Genomic DNA, 20,837 nt, shown 5'->3' on the forward strand with positions numbered 1-20,837 from the left:
TTCCCGTTACACACCCTGCCTGATATTGCGTCCATTATGCAATGGAAAGGAAAATCTGGTGAGGATTTATAACAAGCGGTGAATCCACAACTCCCCGTTTTGCATCCCTGCAAAGTTGAATTTCACCCCTATATATTTATATTTTCACACCAGAAGCTCTTTTAAAAATTTTATGGTCAGCAAATGTTATTTGAAAATGCTTTGTGCTTCTGGTTGGCTTATAGGTGCAGGTGTCAACAGAGAGCAGAATGAGGGAGCACAGCTGTATTGGATTAGCGTTCTGTGCTTCCACGCACTTCAAACTGGCAGTGCGCTGGGTTCTACAGAGGAATAGCGAAATGTGCAATGTGAAAAATAATACTGATAATTGCAGAGTGAAACCTATTAAATTACTGATAGAAATGTGAGGAATTAAGTTGCAGCATTCCAGCAGAAGGTGCACCTGTGTCAGCAGGTTGTTGAAAATAGTTCTGTGATAACTCTCAAGCCCCAAACTAATTGAGGAATTTTGACAAACTATCACTGAGGTCAAGTGTCTTCAGATAACCATACTGAGTAGCAGATAGTCCCTACTTGTGCATTCAGGCCCAAAACAGCCCTTAACAGCATATATATTTCTATTACAAATAAATGCTGTATACAATCTTCCTACAGCTTCTGCCACAGATTTGATTGGCATTGAATATACGTTCTTACGCCATTTGGCATTGTATTAAGGTTTCTGCTACAGACTTAGAAGAGCATTAACAAAGGAACCCTAAATGTTACAGTAGGAACACTTTTTTAGCAGCCCGTCTATGGCCGGGAATTTTTTCGGGGGTTCTTCCTATCAGTCGCCTCCCACCGTAACTGTGGCAGAAGATCGACAGAAACCCGTTTTCATGGTTTATCCGGGGTTTCTGCCAACGTTATGGTGGCCAATCGGGAGAAACCCCCAAGGAAATTTCTGGCCACCATTTTTTATAGCAATGATTACCTCACCTCAATATGTGTTAGTATTTGAAGGCAATTGTTGGACAGGCTCTTCCAGTGGATTGACTCCAAGGTTAATTTGTGTCTTCACAGCTGTTCCTCCGAAGCTGAAGAAACTGAAGAACCAAACGCTTCTGGAAGGACAGAAGCTTTCTCTGAAATGTGAGGCAGCAGGAAATCCCCGCCCCACATACAAGTGGTTCAAAGATGGAACAGAGATACAGAAAAACAAAGAAGTCAAGATAAAAACTGGGAAGTAAGTTCACAAAATATACAATTCTGCTTTTACGTTTGACGTTTAAGTATTTTTTTTACTAATTCACTGGGAAATTCACTTTCCACTGTTTTATCATGGCTTTTACAGTTGGAAACAAAAGTACAGTGAAAACATTATGCAATCTTTTAAAAAAAAAAATAGGAGCAGGAGTAGGCCATTCGGCCCCTTGAGCCCGCTCCGCCATTTAATGAGGTCATGGCTGATCATCCAAATTCAGTACCCTGTTCCTGCCTTCTCCCCATATCCCTTGATCCCTTTAGCCTCAAGAAATATATCCAACTCCTTCTTGAATATATTTAATGAATTGGCCTTAACTGCCCTGTGTGGCAGAGAATTCCACATATTCCTACTATATTTCCTAGTAGAGGCTAGGAACTGCAGTGGTTTAACACACTGTCCTACTTCTACCTGGGCCTGGGATTGAATCCAGCCCAGGCTGATTGTATGATTTCTTTGCGATTGATGTAAGAATCCTGTTAAGTGATTTTAGTCACTCTCAGTATAGGTAATCGATCAGAAAGGCCACAAAGAATAGCTGGAAGTGGGGCGTAGATAGAAAACTGACAATGATATAATGGGAATAGCTCCTGTGAGGCTTGGATATCGGGGCTGAAAACCCGGGATCCAACTTTGCCGCTATAACTATGGCAGAGCAGTAATCGCACCCTGCCAGTAACTTAAGTGCTGACCTCACTAACATTCCTGGGTTAACTAATTTAGATATTACCGATGGGCACCCATGCCAGTATTGGCGCATCTTGTTTACCTGTTCAGTGGGAAGATGTAGAAAATGTGCAGATGGATTGCTGCCCACCTTCAAAGTCAGCTCGTCCAGCAGAAGAGGAAAAAAAATTGATGTTGTCCAGTGACTTTGGGGCTTCTTGAAGTCTTTTGAGTGTTCAAGGTCACAAACCTGGCCTGGTATATGCCTATGGATCCCACTTCCAGCATCCTGAATGCTGGTATCTGTGTTTTGTGTAGTCTGTTCTTAAAAGAAATCTTTACTGTTGCTAATGGGAGGAATCAACACATGCTGCATATGATGAGTAAAGTGCCATTCCTCCTATGATCAATGAGCCATTGTGAGGAGACATAAACCGATACAAACACTTCTGCTAGTGCTGCTATTTAACTGGAGACTAGGTGGTATATGAGATCAGTGACTTGCCTTTGATTTTACCTCTCCCTATGGGTAAGTGCCTTATATCCACTAGGTATCTCTGATGACACAGTTGATGTTAAAAACTCACAATTTGGTGCATCGGGGGAGAAAGCATAACTACCATGAGAGTGCCTTTTCCATTTGTATTTACAATTCACCACAGTTTTTATGTTACTGGTTTATGATCATTACGCTACCTCCGATAACAAGGTCACATTCAGTTGTAAAGTTTCATTTCGTGTAAATAGACGATGTTGGGGGAGTTGAGATGCCTTTTCTACTGGACTTAAATGTGAAGCTAACCATATAGCCTTTCATGCAACATAAACAGTTGAAGGAGGAAGCTTTTAAATGAAAGTTAGAGGTTTTGCTTTGAAATTCACACAAAGACTCAGTTTTGCAAATGCACTTTCAACTGAATACGTCCAGGCTTTTAAGTTATAAACAAAACAGGTTGATCTATTACTATGGAGTTCAAGTGAAATAGCAGCTGGCCTTTTCCTGATTGCCATTAATACTTACTGCTAAAGCTGGAGGTGATAACATTTATTATGCTAATAGATTTACTATCTGTGAGTTTTTGAGGCCACATATATCTGTCCTAATTTTCCCTGACTTTTCTCACACATATCAGTTCCTGCAATCCACACCAATTTCCTTGATTGGGAGAATGCAACCTAAAAGTGCTTTCAACAATGACAACAACTATAGAGGGCTGATTTTAACGTTGCTCACCCAGTGAAAACCTGGGTATATCATGAGTGAGGTTGTCTAATAGTAATGACACTGCTGACTAGTGCTGGTGTCAAGATCTACAGCATTAATACTACTCAGCAATGCTGAAACAAAAGGGTTGATTTTAATCCTAAGCAGGAACGTGGCCTAGTGAGCAGTCAGGCAAGGAATAAGGTGGGTAGAAGTGAGATTTTGGGTGGCAGGAAGAAGGGAACGGTCCCTCGACATAAGGTAAGTAGACCTGGGAGTTGGGAGAGGGAAGCCCAGGACAGATGAGGCCCATGGTTTCTTTGTGGGGAACAAGGAGCACTCCTGCTTCTGGCCCTGGCTCCTATTCCCGGCAGGTTGGGCCTAGAGGCACCTCCCTGCACAGGCCTGGGGTTAATATTGTAGCTGGGTCCTGATGATTTAATTTGGACTCAATCTGTATGTTTAAACAAGGACCACCAGCTTTAGGCAGCTATCCTTAGTGCCTGAAAATTAAAATTGCTGACAGCTGAATCAAGGCGGGAGACCAGTGGATAAGTATCCTGCTCCATTTTAATTGGCCCCGCCCAATTTCCGTCAGACAGGGGAGTAAAAATTCCGCCTTGTATTCTCTTTTGTCTTTTTCTCATTCCCCTCACCCCATTAGCAACAGTGAAGAATTCTTGTGGCACATTAAGAAGGGTGGAGAAACTTCTTATGACACTAGAAGGGATTGTTTTGATTTCTTTTTGGGTTCAATAAAGACTCATTTCTGAAAGAGAATGTTGTTTAATCTAAAGTCTTGTTCAAGACTTTCTACAGCTTTTTACAGAACACACTATGCTGTGATGCATCTAGAATGAAACTGAAAGTAAAACTCCTCTGGACTGCTTGTCTCTCACATGACCTCTGCTGGTCAGGCACAAGTAATCAAAAACACAGACAAATATGCTGTAAGGCATAAGTAATCAAACACAGACAAATATCATCACTATTTGCTGATATCATTACATCTCCCTTTCTTAAAACAAAAGTATTTTACTTTTAACTAACAACATTTAATGAACTTACATTATCATTATCATGATCAAGGTTTTTTACCCTTGCTTTGTGTGTTCACATGAAATATGTCAATACACTAGAACTTGAAGAAAGAATAAGATAACATTACTTCCTTCTTTAACAATAGTCCTTAAATTTGCTCAATGAGTCTCTCAGGAGGCTTCACGTGTCTTGAGGATTTTCTGATTGATTGTCCTTGAATCTGAGTTGTTGCCTCAGATGATTGGTTCTCAGCTGTGTGATCAGGTTGTTCACCAGTATCAGTCTCTTGACCTGCTGTGGCTGGTCCCATGAGAAGATCTCGACGATTTCTTCTCAGAACAGCACCCTCATCTGTCTGAATGGTGTATGATCTTGGTTGAACTTCACTCAGGACAGTTCCCTTCTGAGTCCATGTGTTTGTTTTGACTTTCAACCTTACTTGGTCACCAGTGTGGAGTTCAGGTAGGTTTTGTGTTCCTCTGTCATAGTAGTACTTTTGCTTTTCTTTCTGTTGCTCTTTGAACTTCCTCACTTTCTCCCCCTCTTTTGTTTTCAGGAGGTTCTCCGGGATGGGCAGGTTTGACCTTAGCCGACGTCCCATCAGGAGTTGGGCTGGTGACATACCACACTCGAGCGGCGTTGTGCGGTATACAAGCATGCTTTGGTAGAAGTCAGTTCCACTGTCTTTTGCCTTGTACATCAGTCTTTTCACTGTCTGGACCGATTTTTCCACTAATCCATTGGACTGTGGATAGTGAGGACTTGACGTTGTATGGACAAAGTCCCACTCTTTGGCAAAGTGTCGGAAATTTGCATTGTTAAACTGGGGTCCGTTGTCTGTGAAGACCTCGCTTGCCACGCCATGTCTGGAGAATATGGCTTTCATACTTCTTATCACAGCTTCTGCAGTGGTGGTGTACAGTCTACAAACCTCTGGATACAGGGAGTAATAGTCTGTGACGACAAGATAGTCCTTCCCTTGACATACGAATAGGTCAGCGCCTACCTTCTGGTAAGGTCTGTCTGGTGCTGGGTGTGGCTTTAGTGGTTCTACCGGATTGCTTGCTCGATATTTCAGGCATATTGTGCAGTTTGACACCTCATTTGTCACATCTTGGTTGATTCGTGGCCAGTACATCACCTCTCGTGCTCTTTTCTTACACTTTTCGATTCCCAGATGTCCTCCATGGATCTTTTTTAGCATCTCTCTTCTCAGACTCTTTGGGATAACTATTTTACTTCCTTTGTAGATGATGTCTTCGACCACTGATAGTTCCGCCCTGCAGTTCCAGTACTCTGCTATATCAGGTGAGCAGTCTTGCTTCATGTTGGGCCATCCATCCAAGATGCTTTTTCTCAGTCGTCTCATTGTTTCATCTTTGTTTGTCTCAGTCTTTATGAGCTCCATTTTTGCATCTGCTATGGGCAGTGCACTTGTGATCATGTCCACGTAGGCGTTCACTTTTTCATCCATTGTGGTGTTTGCGGGCTCACTTGGGTCAACAGCTCTGGACAACGTGTCTGCTGTATACATCAGCTTACCCGGTGTGTACGCAACATTCAGTGTATAGCGTTGCAGCCTGATCATCATTCTTTGTATTCTAAGCGGACAGCTATTTAGTGGCTTTTGGAACAATGCAATCAAGGGCTTATGGTCAGTCTCTACACTGATTGCTTGTCCTGCCACAAACTGGTGAAATCTTTCACAGGCGTATGTGATGCTGAGCAGCTCCTTTTCTATTTGAGCATATCGCGTCTCCGCGTCTGTCATTGAGCGCGATGCATATGCAATAGGTTGCCAGTAGTCATATTGTTGCAGAAGAACGGCACCGAGCCCACTCTGTGATGCATCTGATGATATCTTGATGGGTCTCGCTGGGTCATAAAACCTCAGAACTGGTTCCTCTGTGAGCAGTTTCTTTAGATCGCTCCATGACTTCTCATGCTCATGATTCCATTCCCATTCTATGTTCTTTTCAGTTAGTCTTCTCAGTGGCGCTATTTTTTCTGAGAGGTTGGATATGAATTTACCTATGTAGTTGATCATTCCATTAAACCTCTGCACGTCCTTTTTGCATTGTGGCCTTGGCATATTCTCAATGGCGGACAGCTTTCTGGGATCTGGTCTGATGCCCTCACTGCTAAGGATATCTCCCACGAATGTCAGTTCTGTCACCCCGAGCTGGCATTTCTCTCTATTCAGCTTCAGGTTTGTTTTCCTTGTTGCTTCCAGCACTTTTTTCAGTCTCTCGTCATGCTCAGTTCTCGTGGTTCCCCATACTATGATGTCATCCATTGATGTATCAACTCCCTCCAGGTGCTCATAGATCATATGGATAGTCTTGTGATACACCTCAGGAGCTGAGGCAATGCCAAATGGTAACCTTAGGAATCTGTATCTGCCAAATGGAGTGTTGAACGTGCACAGTCTTGAACTTGCTTCGTCCAGCTTCATCTGCCAAAATCCTGAGGACGCATCTAACTTGCTGAAATATTTTGCATTTGCAAACTGTGCCATGATTTCCTCACGTGTAGGAAGCTTGAAGTGCTCTCTCTTTATTGCTCTGTTTAGATCTCTTGGATCCAGGCAAATTCTGAGCTTTCCATTCTTTTTGTCCACTACGACGAGGGAACTCACCCACTCAGTTGGCTCATCTATCTTCTGAATCACGTTCAGGCTTTCCATCCTGTCCAACTCTGCCTTCAGTTGCTTTTGAAGAGCAAATGGAACTTTTCTGCATGGATGTATGACCGGTGTCATACTTTTATCTACTCTGATCGTGTGTTCTCCTGGAATGCAGCCTAGACCCTTAAATAGGTCTTTGTACTCTTTCATGAGTTCATCATAGACTGTCTCTCCTTCGCTTTCCACAACGAGGACTCTCTTTACCAGGTTCAGTCTCTCACAGGCTTTTAACCCTAGTATGGCTTGCACATCCTTTGGCACCACGATTAATGCTAGCGTGTGCTCTCTGTCCTTGTGTGTTACTTTGACAATGCATTTTCCTTTCACTGGTATATCAGTACCTGAGTATCCGGTCACTTTCACTTGTATTCCATGTAACTTTGGTCTGGGTCTAATTCTCTTAAAATCGGTCTCTGATATCACATTAACTTGTGCTCCAGTATCCAATTTAAATGGAATGTGTATGTCATTCACTTTTAGTGTCAACATCCAGTCTCTTTCTTTTTTGTTTTCAGACACAACATCTACATTGAATTCCTCTATCTCGCTTTCATCTACTGTATGGACCTTGCTTTGTTGCGCTTGGTTCTTACAGCAACGGGCATAATGGTTGTTTTTGTTGCATCTATTGCATGTTTTACCATATGCTGGACACTTTCTTGGTGGATGCTGTGTACCGCATCGACTACATGACTTCCGATTGTCTCTTTCATTTTCGTTTGCTGGCCACGTCTCTTTTTTCACATTGGCGCTCTCTTTGTTAAATGGTTTGTATCCGTTCTTTCTCACTGCATCCACGTTGCAGCTACTGTCACTGAACAGCTCCTTTGCCTGCAACTTCACAGTCTCTGTAACCCTACACAGTGCTATGGCTTTTCCCAGGTCTAGATCTTGCTCTCTTAGCAGTCTTTCCCTTAGACCATTATCTCGAATACCACACACCAGCCTGTCTTTTATCAGCGAGTCTGTGAGTCCCCCAAATTCACACAATTTGCTCCGGTTTCTCAGTTCAGTCACATACTGATCAATAGTCTCACTGATTTTCTGTACACATGTGAAAAATTTGTGCCTCTCAAAGGTCACGTTGCGTTTAGGTATGCAGTAGGCCTCAAACTGTTCCATTATTTTATCTAGCTTCATTTTGTCTCCATCAACAGCGAATGTGAAGTTATTATACACCTCCAGCGCTTCATCACCCACGACATGCAAGAACAGTGATGATTTCTGTTTATTACTTTTCTTGTCAGCTCCGATTGCCGCTAAATACAACTCTAAACGTTGTTTGAACCTTCTCCAATTTTCAGCCACATTACCTGTCAATTGAAGCGTCGCCGGTGGGTGTAAACCTTCCATTTTTCACTTCGTTAGCTATTCTCTAATGGTAAGCAACGATGTTCTCTTTTGGCTTGCTAATATGTGGAGAGCTGATTTCGCTTACTTGCCACAACTGCTTTCACTGTCCCATCAAGTTGCTAATTTCAGATTTTTTCTCTTTCAGCCACTTCTGACACCATGTTTTGATTTGTTTTTGGGTTCAATAAAGACTCATTTCTGAAAGAGAATGTTGTTTAATCTCAAGTCTTGTTCAAGACTTTCTACAGCTTTTTACAGAACACACTATGCTGTGATGCATCTAGAATGAAACTGAAAGTAAAACTCCTCTGGACTGCTTGTCTCTCACATGACATCTGCTGATCAGGCACAAGTAATCAAAAACACAGACAAATATGCTGTAAGGCATAAGTAATCAAACACAGACAAATATCATCACTATTTGCTGATATCATTACAGGGATGACAGTGGCATCTGTAAAATAAATTAGTGAACCCAGCTGCTCTATTGCCAATACAGTCACTTCGGATGCAGTGAAGCCATGGCAACCCACCATTTACTGCTGCAGGAAAAAGTAGCAACAGAGCTTTGATCCCTTAAAGGTGTTAGTGGCATTTTGTTGCAATTTTTTCACCGTTTTAGCTAATTTAATCTGCCAATTTTCTCACCTCCCTTCCTCTCCTTGCTGGAATCCAGTTCTATCGACACTGGTTGTCTACCAGTATCTGACCCAATTGGCCAATTTTACTGTATAACCCTCGATGTTGCATGTTGGCTATTTAACCATGGGGATATTATAGCTAAAGCCAATCCTGTCCTTATCCAATGTCCACAAGTGCACTTCAGCAATGGATTTTTTTTATTCCTCTCCATAATTCTTGAATCATTAGGATGAGTGAAGCAATTTGCTCATCTATATTAAGAGGATGGTGATGATGCTTTAAATAGCTTCTTCCATTAAACAAATCAATAATCAAACATTCTAGAAATCTTGCAGAATCCTATCTTTAAGAACCATGTCTATGATTGGTTAATCTAACTAAACTACAGATGTCTAAGATAGAAGATATAAAGCCTCTGTAAACAAAATTCTGTGATACATTTTTGACCTATTTTAGAGCACTGTGCTTCAGGTCATTTCTCAACAGATGCTAATGTCACCGGCACCCCAGTGGTATATTTCAGTGTTGCAAGTTTAATTTATCAGGACAAAGGTTCCAGTAATTTATGCTGAAGATTATCATTTAATCAAATTAGAGCAAAGAAAGTGAATCAAAATACAGATTACACCAAATGGATCCAAAGTCTACATTTTTGTGCTAAAATTACAGCTGCAAAACTTTGTGTCTTGTTCAACTTTTTACAATTTCCAAATATGTATCTAAGACTGCTCCCAAATTATTCATTTCTTTTCTGCAGAAAAAACTCAAGGCTTCAGATAAATAAACTGAAGGTGGAAGATGCTGGGGAATATACATGTGAGGCTGAGAATGCATTAGGCAAGGACACTTCAAAAACGACCATTAATGTTCAAGCTGGTAAGTGTGTATATGTTCTGTAGCTTTGTCAACATTATGAATGTGTGGAGTAGAGCGTATTACCATATCCGTGTTCGTGGAGGTTAATAGAATTTGTGCTAATTTTCATAATTTTCTTCATAAGAGAGTACTTATATACAGTCAGAATGTTTTTATAGTCAACAGCATTTTAAACAGGACAGCATTGATTGAACTCTACCTAGGAATGAAAGAGTTAATAAACTCTTTAGCCCACACTGGAAGAGGGAAACCGGTGCTGGTAAATGGGGCATCAGCTGTTTCATAATGTCACAGCTTTTGTGGTCATGCATATGATTTGAGAATAGGCTATCGATTCGTATGCATCTTTTAACAAATATTTGACAATTTTTGTTTTTGAAGAGCAAATATTGTCTGGGATCCTGTTCGAATTTCAAAAAGGATTATATCCAAATACTGAAACATTAGTGTTGCTTCTGAAGCCATTTATATATCTTTCCTTACCTCTGCAGCTGTCATTCATTCAATCACTCCCTCACCACAGCCTTTGATGCCCTTGTCCCCAGTAAAGCTCTTACACTCTCCTACTTCAGTCTTTCCCCTGGTATGGGCCCCAACTTCTCTCCCTTAACTTCAAAGAGTCCAGATTTGAATGTCTATGGTTTAGCCATTCACCTCCAGATCTGGCTGGACCACATTAAGCACTAGCGAGCCCTTCTTCCCTCTGCCAAAACTGTTCATTACTCCAGGATCATCCTGGAAAGCAAAGGATACCCCTGACATCTTTTCTCCACAACTAGCAGTTTCCTTAAACTTATCTCCCCTGCCCACTCCACCTTCACCTCAAACAAGAAGTGCAAGGAGCTCATGGGCGTCTTTCTCACAGATTGAGACCATCCCTTCAGCTGCCTCTGCTGCATCCCATCCTTCCCCTTGCCCACCAAACCAAGACTCCCCCAAGGATCCCTTTCTACAGTTTCTCTCCTATCTCCCCTCATGTCCTCTCTGAGCTCATCATGACCATGAGATCGTTCAACCCTATTACCACTACACTGCAGACCACCCAATGTCCCTTCCTGGCCCCCATAATTGCTGATATTGGGCCAGTAATTCCGGTCCCAACGCGTGAGTATGGACAGGGTACTCACGCGTGGGCCAGTTGGAAGTGCTGGATTTCAGCATGCACAGCGCATGCGCGGGAAACCGGCATTTCCTCCAAGGGGTTCAGAGGTCCAACGCGTGCGCGCAGGACTCTGCGCGCACGCGTTGAACTTCCTTCTTTTTGACAGGTTTGCCCGTGTGTAAGGGCCTGAACTTTTTAGACATATAAAAAGGAGGTGTAAGGACTTGATTCTTTAAGGTAAGTGGTCTATTATTTCAAATTATAACATTTTTTCCACAGCTTTATTGTTTTTAAGGACATTACAGTAAGGTAAGTTTATTTTTAGACCCGATTTCTTAAAAAATTATTTTTTTCAAAAATGTGATTAATTGTTTAAAATAGTTTTTTTAAAGTTATTTATAGTTTATTTAGTTATTGGGATGTTTTTAAAAATTTTATTTGAAGTTAAACTAGTCTTTTGGGCGCCCGTACTTTTCATGAGTTTGACAGTTCTTACTATCAAACTCATGAATGAAGTTTCCCCTCCCTTGATTGGCTGCACAGTGCTCACCTGATCCCAGCCGGCACATCGAACTAACTACGCCGCTGGATCAGGTAAGCACACCGCGCCGACATCTGAACCGGGCCAGTGACAGGAATTCCAAGCAGGCCCAGGCTTCAGATGTTGGCACGCCGGGTGAGTGCACATCGGGGGCTTGCACGCGCGGCAAGCCCCCGAACCTAATTTCTTGGCCATTGTAACTCTCTCTCCTCTGACACTGCTCCCTCCCCTTAAATCTGCTGTCATCAACACCCTCCTCTCCAAAGCCTTTGAGCATATTGTCGCCTCTCAAATCTGTGCTTATCTTTCCCGCAACTCCATGTTTGAACCTCTCCGATCAGGTTTCCACCCCTGCCACAGCACTGATATGGTCCTAATCGATGTCACAAATGACATCTTCTGTGACTGAGATTGTGCTTCACTATCAATTCACATAATTTTGACCTCTGCATCTTTGACATGGTCGACTAGACCATCCTTGTTCAATGATCTCTCCTCCATTGTGCAGCTCAGTGGGACTGCCCTCGCCTGGTTCCATTCTTACCTAACAGAAATTGATGGAAATACTCAATAGGTCAGACAGCATCTGTGGAGAGTGAAACAGAGTTAACGTTTCAGGTCAATGACCTTTCGTCAGACCAGTCCTGTGAGCCACAATTTCCTCCAATTAAACGTTGGGAAAGCCAAATTCATTGTCTTCCGCTCCAGCCACAAACTCTTTTCTCTCTCCCCTGTCACTGTCTCAAGCTGAACCAGATTGTTTGCAACCTTGTCTTCTTATTTGACCCTGAGCTGAGCTTCCGACCCCATATCCCCTCCATCACAAAGACCACTTACTTTCAACTCCATAACATCGCCATCCCTTCCTCAGCCCATCCACTGCTGAAACCCTCATCAATGCGTTTGTTACCTCCAGACTCGACTATTCCAATGCTCTCCTGGCCGGCCTCCCAGCTTCCACCTACCATAAACTTGAGCTCAACAAAAACAAAACTGCCCATGTCCTAAACCACACCAAGGCTCACTCACCCATAACCCATGTGCTCGCTGCACTACATTGCACCTAGTCCACCACCGCCTCAGATGTAAAATTCTCACCCTCATGTTCAAATCCCTTCATGGCCTCACCTTTCCCTATCTACGTAACCTCCTCCAGCCCTACAACTCTCGGAGAACTCTGCGTTCCTCTTTGCCCCACCATTCATGCCTTCAGCCGTCCAGGCCTTAAGCTCTGGAATTCCTTCTCTAAACCTCTCCAGCTCCACTTCTCTTTCCTCCTTTAAGACCTGCCTTAAAACCGACCTCTTTGACCAAGCTTTTAGTCATCCTTCCTAATGGCTCCTTCTTTGCCTCGGTGTCAATTTTTGTCTCATTACATTGCTGTGAAGCGCCTTAGGATGTTTTCCTATTAATATTTCTATGCTAAAGGCATCATATAAATGCAAGTTAGTGTTGTCTCTTTCTGGTGCATCACATTGTTCTTCTTCATCAGATCTGAGCGTGTCCCTGTTGGTGTGAGAGGGCTGTCTACATAGGAGGGGTCTGTGAGAGCTTCTGTTACGCTTGTGTAGTGGTGCTCCCAATTGATCCTCCCTGATGTCGAGTAATGAACTGATCAGCCTTGGGATTCTTGCGGTTTCTGTAGAAACCTGTCAGACCTCAAGGGAGAATAGGCTTGAGGGGCTGAATGGTCTACTCCTATTCCTTTGTTTTTATGTTCCAACGTAACTGTGGACTGGTTGATTTTATTTCATGGGTTCAGGCACACCAGGATTTATATAAGCAAAAGATATGGTTCTTTTTTCTTGCTTCTTACTGCTGCTTAGCATTTAATAAGACATAAAGAAAAACTAACTTGCACAGTAGAGATCAACCCTCTTCAGGTTTGAAGACTAATTTTAACTCTGTGTGGAGCCAAGTCAGATATTTTACCCTCGGGGGCAGGGCTCTTAAAAACAAACTTGTTCTGAGCAGCCTGCAGTTGGTCAGTCACTCAACCAAGCTCCACTCAATGGTACCTAAAAATTGCATTGGGTTCATATGTACATCATTAGCATATTGGAATATGGCTCCCACCTGAAAAAGGTCAACCCCAGGAAAACGGAGGCAAGCAGGACTGGAGTGGGAACGGGGCAGTAAGTACAGTGCTGTGATTTTCATTCCCACCCAGTGGAGGAAGGTAAAATTGCTGCCGCCCCTTCAGCTTACGGCTGTTGCATATGACAGGAAGGTAATGACATATAATAGGCCAATAGACAAACAATAAAGTAGCTTCTTTCTTTCTTTCTTTCTTTCGCTCCTTCATCAAATTGTTCTGCATTTTAATATGGAAATTATGTGTGTGGCACCACTGACACTGACACTGACACAGCAGCGATTCACATTCAATAGAGTCACAGTTTGAGCCAGATACAGAGTTGATATTCAGTGGATTGTTATTTAACACTCACTTCATTTACAAATCATTTTGGGGGTCCCCTAAGGGCCTGTATAACAGAAAATGCTGGAAATACTCAGCAGGTCAGGCAACATCTGTGGAGAGGGAAACAGAGTTAACGTTTCAGGTCGATGACCCGTCGTTCTGACGAAAGGTCATCAACCTGAACCGTTAACTCTGTTTCTCTCTTCGCAGATGCTGCCTGACTTGCTGAGTATTTCCAGCATTTTCTGTTTTTATTTCAGATTTCCAGCATCCGCAGTATTTTGCTTTTGTATTGGCCTGTATAACAGGTCTTATGAGTTATTCTGGCCTTTGCTTTTACTGAAACAACGTTGAAATTTCTTGAAGTTTCTTTACATTTTTGCGAGTCATCTATTCAAGTCGATTTTCATCATCAGATTTTTCAGCAGCAAACTGGGATCCAAGTAAAATATGTAAAATGTCAGGGAAGAGAGGACTTGGTTAATCGCAATGACCTCCTCCAAGGTAGCACAAATCTGACAGAAAGAGGATACTGTTGCTGTTCTCTCATTAAGGTATAATATTGATGTACTGCTCGAACTGTGAATTAGGGTTTTTAGACGCATAATTAAAATGGTTTAAATAATTATACATTTGGCCCGTTACCTACAGCAGTAGTACTTAAATTGCATAATTACTGTAATAATTATAGATGAATATTCTTATAATTGAGTAATCAGAATCAGGTTATAATCCAAGACAGAGGTCATTTTATCAGTGATGCATTTGTTCAAGCAGATTACTGAACTGTCTTCTCCAACGTTTGTAACCTTGGTGGAAAGAAAACTGTATTAGGTTGTGTAGAAGAGCAAGGTGATGACGCCACAAAATGTTTTAAACAGCAGCAGTCTCTCCCTTTTCTTCTCAAAGTCAAAGGGTTCATAGAGTAGTGACCAAACCATAAAGAAATGCATTCTTAAACCTCCATTTGCTACGATTAATTTTGCAAAGACAATGACTCTTTCCAAGATAAGCAGCTGCTGCCAAATGCTGTGAGTTAAATCTGTTTATCTTTGAGATGTTATGATGGAAAGTTTACAGAACTGAAATTAACATGATCACTTTTTATTTTTGTACTGATCTGCCATTCATCTATAGGCTTCTTATCAGGGATCCGAGCCAAGATCCATCATTTAAAAACACAGTCGATTGTGCATATTAGATTTTTTTCCTTTGTTCTCCCCTGGCAGGTCTAAGTGGCCACGGCGGGAAAACATTTTGTTAGCGAGAAAACAAAGTATTATGGCAAATAGCCATTTTTTAAAATGACTTTCTTTTTGAGCAATCTATAAATAACAATCTATTGTTCTCAAGTTTAACAATAATTTCACTAAGTACAATTTTAGCCAATGAAACTTTATGCTTATAATTTTAAATGACATTAAACTACTGCATATGCATCATGAATTGTATTCCAATGGTAGATCTAAAGATATGTAAGTTGAATTCATTGTACCATCCTTTAGAGGGCAGTGTGACAACTGTACATGGGCTATTACCAGTACATGTCCTAATAGTGCTAAATTGTCATATTGTTAGGCTTATTGCTGTCTAGGCCAAGAGAAGCAGTGATGCAAAAGACAGCTGCTGTTCCAAGTAAGAAATCTGTTGTCAGTCACAAGTTCCCTTTAACACAGAGTATGAGGTGGCTGACCTTTCTTTATTATAATTATACAAGAAATTGTCCTAGACAGCAGGTGCAATTGTTCTGAGTTCTTAAATTTGAAATCGATGACATTGATTACTAACATTTTGTATGTTGGTGAACATGAGGTGCCCAACTAATTCACTGAGGTAGTGCTTGTGATCAAAGAAATACAATCTCTCAGTGGGCAGGAAGGAAGTCAGTACGTATTGAATTGCATTGTTTAGATCTCACAAACCCCAAAAATGGGTAACTATGATTACATAACTTACACTGCCAGTTAAATCTGAACTGAAAAAATGGGAAAGTGCTTGGCTCTTGCGTTGTTTTTTTTTCCACCAAAGATAATCTGGGTCAATGTGTGTATATAAATATACAATAATCTGTGGTCAAAAAACAATTGCTTGCCTATTATTCTCTTTTTTGTCCCTTTCTCTTTGTCATCTGCAATCTTTTCTTCGTATTAACAGTGTTGTATTGTAAAAGTTACATTCTGTGATGGCAAAACTGCAATCTGAGGTAATTCAAGAAGATCCATATGGTTCAAGGTTAAATTATTTTTTGAGAAATACTGATAATCTAAAGGAGATTTTTCAAATCCCTCTATGGCATCGCCCCTCCCTATCTCTATAATCTCCTCCAGCCCTTCAACCCTCCGAGATATCTGCGCTCCTCCAATTCTGGCCTATTGACCATCCCCGATTTTAATTGCTCCACTAGTGGTGGCCGTGCCTTCAGCTGCCAAGGCCCTAAGCTCTGGAATTCTCTCCCTAATCCTCTCTCCCTCTCTTTCCTCCTTTAAGACGATCCTTAAAACCTACCTCGCAACTGCCCTAATATCACCTTATTGGGCTTGGTGTCAAATTTTGTTTGGTAACGCTCCTGTGATGCACCTTGGGATGTTTAACTACATTAAAGGCGCTATATAAATACAAGTTGTTGTTGCTCTGAATTTAGGAGTAAACTGGAACACTCAGGATATGTGGCCCATTTTACCCAATTAAATCCAATCAAATCCATCAAGATCTAAGTCTGCCACCTTTGGGAGGTAGGCAGTTTGATTAACACTATTAAGTAGATAGACCAGTTTTCTTGCGTGCAATAATGTTATGTTTTGAAAGTGTTGGTTTCTGAGACACAAATCCAGCCCCAACTGTTATACTGAACCCAGTACTACTTAAGACGCTCACGACTCATAAACATAATAACAGTGTAGTGTATGTGCTTTAAGTCAGAACTACTTTTTACAGCTCCTGTATACTGTAGTACCGGCAGTAACCACACCGGTATATAAGCTGTGCGCATGCCTCTGTACTCCAGTCTAGAGATTGCCCTCCTCCAGTAAAGACCTGTTATTTGTTATGTACAGCATCCGTGTAATTATTTATCCACTAAACCACGGATCTAACAGTGGTGACGAGTGTTGATGCGAATCTACCTGCAACAATAAACAAAAAAAAACAAAAAAAATAGTCGAGTCCAGGAACACGGGCGTCGACCGCGAGCAACCGCCCAGCAGTCAGGCAGAGATCCAACTTCACTGGGGAGGCTGTGGAGAGCCGGGCTTGGTTCCCCAGCCACAACGAGCAGTAAGAGACCGACGACAGGTCCAGAGCAGACCCTTCCCGAGCAGCGGCGGCTGGAGCCGACCGACGGCAGAGAGAGAGAGCCGGGCAGCGTCGACGGGGTAAGAAAAAGGGTGAAGAGAGCAGGGCGCAGCCGGGGGTTGATCACCAAGCGGCGTCAAAGAAAAATACTGCAAAACCGGAGAGAGAGAGGGTAAGAAACAGCCTGGTTCTAGACTGAGTGGCGTCGACAAATATCATGAGAAGAACACGCAGAGCACAGCCAGGGATCACGGGCTGATCAGGGTCCGCGGGGCGAAGCAAGGGGAGACGCCATTGAGCCGCGGAGAAGCAGGGAGAGCGCGGGAGGCGCCATTGAGCCGCAGAGAAGAAGGAAGAGCGCGGGAGATGCCATTTTGCGAAGCCGCAGCGCAGAAGACGGGCGAGCGCGGGAAGGAAGGAAAGCGTGGGAGACGCCATTTTGTGCCAGTGGAGAAGAAGGGGAAGCGCGGGAGGCGCCATTGGTGATAGTTAACGCACAACCAAGGATGCCAAAGAGTGGCAGTATCTCTACGTTCGACAATGAAGTCGAAGATTGAGCGACATATGTGGAACGTATTGAGGTGTACTGCAGGGCGAATGAAGTGCCAGATGCTAATAAAGCACTGGTTCTGTTAAATTCCATGGGTGCAAAAACGTATGGGTTACTGCGAAATCTAATAACCCCAGAGAAGCCGGTAAACAAGAATTTTGAAAGCATAGTAGAAATCCTACAGGACCACTTAAACCCCACACCGCTGTTGATAGCAGAACGATTTAAGTTCCAGAAAAGGAACCAACACAAAGACGAAAGCAATGCTGAGTACCTAACGGAACTGCGCAAGCTATCGAAATACTGCCAGTTTGGAGCGGGACTAGCAGACACGTTAAGGGACAAGTTTGTGCGTGGGCTACAAAGTGAAGGAACCCAGAAACGGCTTCTATCAGAAAAGGACCTTATGCTGGACAAAGCTTTCAGTATGGCAGTATCACACGAAGCAGCCGCAAGGGGTGCTGCAGAGATACAATGGAGACCGCAAGAATACGGCACCAACAAAATGACCTATGGAACAGGGAAGTGCTATCGCTGCGGCAGAACAACACATGACCAGAAAGATTGTTGGTTCAAGGACCAAGTGTGCAGACAGTGTGGGAAAGCAGGACACATAGCAAGAGTCTGCAGGTCTGGGAAGAAAACCAACAGTAAGAAATCTCCACAGGAGAAGTACAAAAAGGTACACCAGGTGATGGACAGTGGTTCAGACGAACAGAAAAGTGACACAGACTCCGGAAGCAAGGAGCTGGGTTGTCTGAAACTACATAATGTAATCGAAATGGAGGATCACCAGACTATCTGGGTTACACGCAAGATAGACGGAGTCCAAGTGGAAATGGAATTGGACACAGGGTCAGCTCTAACAGTCATAAATCAAAGAGACTACAAGCGGCTATTTTCACACATACCCTTGAAAGCTACAGAGATTGTCTTGAAGACGTATACGGGGCAAAAAGTCTACCCCAAAGGAAAAATAAGGGTGAAAGTGACATATAAAGGTCAGGAAATACCTAAAATGGATATATATGTATTGCCAAATGGAGGACCACCACTGCTAGGACGTGAATGGATCCGGAAGATACATTTAGATTGGCATTCCATACAGGCACTGAAGGTGGAGGCCAAAAAGGATGACGACGTCACACCTGGACGACTGTCAAAAATGCTAACTGACGCAAAAGAAGTGTTCCAGGAGGGACTAGGAACACTAAAAGGAATAACAGCAACAATTAAAATAGAGGATAATGGAAGCCCAAAGTTTCTGAAGGCCAGACCAGTGCCTTATGCGATCAGACCAGCGGTTGAAGCAGAGCTGGAAGGGTTGGAACGTTCAGGAGTACTGTCCAAAGTGGACTGGAGCGAGTGGGCTACACCCATCGTTCCTGTAATGAAGAGGTCGTTGAGTAATACGCCTGGGGAACCAAAGAAGGTCCGCATCTGTGGGGATTTTAAGGTGACAGTGAACCCAGTCCTTCACACGATGCAATATCCGCTTCCACGAATTGAGGATATTTTCGCCTCGCTATCTGGTGGTAAATGCTTCACAAAAATTGATCTAGCCCAGGCGTACTTGCAAATGGAGGTAGAAGAAGCTTCGAAACATTACCTTACGATCAACACACATAAAGGTCTCTATCAATACAACCGGCTGGTGTTTGGAGTAGCCTCGGCTCCGGCTATCTGGCAAAGGGCGATGGATCAGGTCCTGCAAGGGATTCCAGGGACCCAGTGTTATTTGGACGACATCTTGGTCACGGGCGAAAATGACGGTGATCACCTCGCCAACTTGGAGAAGGTGCTCGCCAGATTAAAGGAATATGGGCTACGAGCTAATCGCCACAAGTGCGAGTTTTTCCAGAAACAGATCTCGTATTGCGGCCACGTCATCGATGAAGAGGGGTTACATAAGTCCCCTGACAAGATAGAGGCAGTAGTCAAGGCTCCAGCACCGGAAAATGTGTCACAACTGAGGTCGTTCCTCGGGCTGGTAACCTATTACCACGAGTTCTTACCAAATTTATCTATGGTATTACACCCGCTGAACACCCTACTGCAAACAGGGGTACCATGGAAGAGGGATGACGAACATAGACGAGCTTTCCAGAAGTGTAAAGAATTGATCACATCAAAAGACGTGTTGGCCCATTTCAACCCAGCACTACCAATTCGTTTGGCATGTGATGCATCACCCTACGGCATTGGAGCGGTGCTGTCGCACAAATTCCCCGACGGTTTGGAGAGGCCAGTAGCCTTTGCGTCTCGGTCACTAACCTCAGCCGAGCGCAACTACGCCCAGATTGACAGGGAGGCCCTCAGCCTAGTATGGGGAGTAAAAAAATTCAACCACTATCTGCATGGACAGAAGTTCACCTTGCTGACTGACCACCAACCACTTGTCTCCATCTTTAATCCTAAGAAGGGCGTGCCAGTAATGACTGCACAGCGGTTACAAAGATGGTCCCTGTTTCTAGGGGCGAATCAATATGAAATAGAATATAAAGGCACGAGACAGCATGGGAACGCTGATGGGCTATCGCGCCTGCCACTGCCTACTGTGGAGGAAGCACCAGCAGTGGACCCTATCGAGATATTTTATTCATCGATAATTGAACGATTGCCAGTAACAAACGCGGATATAGAGAAGGAGACCCGCAATGATCCGACGCTGTCACGGGTATATGAATTGACGGTGAGGGGGTGGCCAACACATGGCGACTCACTGTTGCCAGCATTCTCATCCAGAAGAGAACAGCTGTCAGTATGCCAGGAGACAGTGATGTGTGGATCCAGAGTGGTGATTCCACCCAAGTTAAGGGAGAGAGTGCTAAATGAACTACATGAAGGTCATCTGGGGGGAGTGAAAATGAAAAGCCTATCTAGGGCTTATGTGTGGTGGCCGGGAATCGATCAACAAATCGAAGACCTAACTAAGAGCTGCTTAGGATGCCAGAAGGTCCAAAATGCACCACCACATGCCCCTCTACACCCATGGGAGTGGCCCTCCTCTCCATGGCAACGGGTGCACATTGATTTCGCTGGTCCATTCATGGACTCAATGTTCTTAATAGCAGTGGATGCTCATTCAAAGTGGCCTGAGGTGATAAAGATGTCTTCAACCACTACAGAGAAAACGATTGCAGTCCTATGGACCATATTTGCCAGAAACGGGTTGCCAGAGCAGATCTGCTCTGATAATGGACCACAGTTTGTCTCC

At 43.2% G+C, this 20,837-nt stretch overlaps 1 protein-coding gene across 1 annotated transcript in view; it reads left to right on the forward strand.

Moving 5' to 3' along the window:
• Window positions 1–20,837, forward strand: part of LOC147113851 (pro-neuregulin-2, membrane-bound isoform-like) — a 253,737-nt gene that overhangs the window by 26,717 nt on the left and 206,183 nt on the right. The window contains exons 2-3 of the mRNA XM_085995212.1: window positions 1,066–1,228; window positions 9,596–9,714. Of these exons, the coding sequence (XP_085851338.1) occupies window positions 1,066–1,228; window positions 9,596–9,714 (282 nt within the window). The remainder of the gene's footprint in view (window positions 1–1,065; window positions 1,229–9,595; window positions 9,715–20,837) is intronic.

Source organism: Somniosus microcephalus, chromosome 8 (assembly GCF_052327205.1).
Source record: "Somniosus microcephalus isolate GS21.2 chromosome 8, FLI_Smic_1.0, whole genome shotgun sequence".
Lineage (NCBI taxonomy): Eukaryota > Metazoa > Chordata > Chondrichthyes > Squaliformes > Somniosidae > Somniosus > Somniosus microcephalus.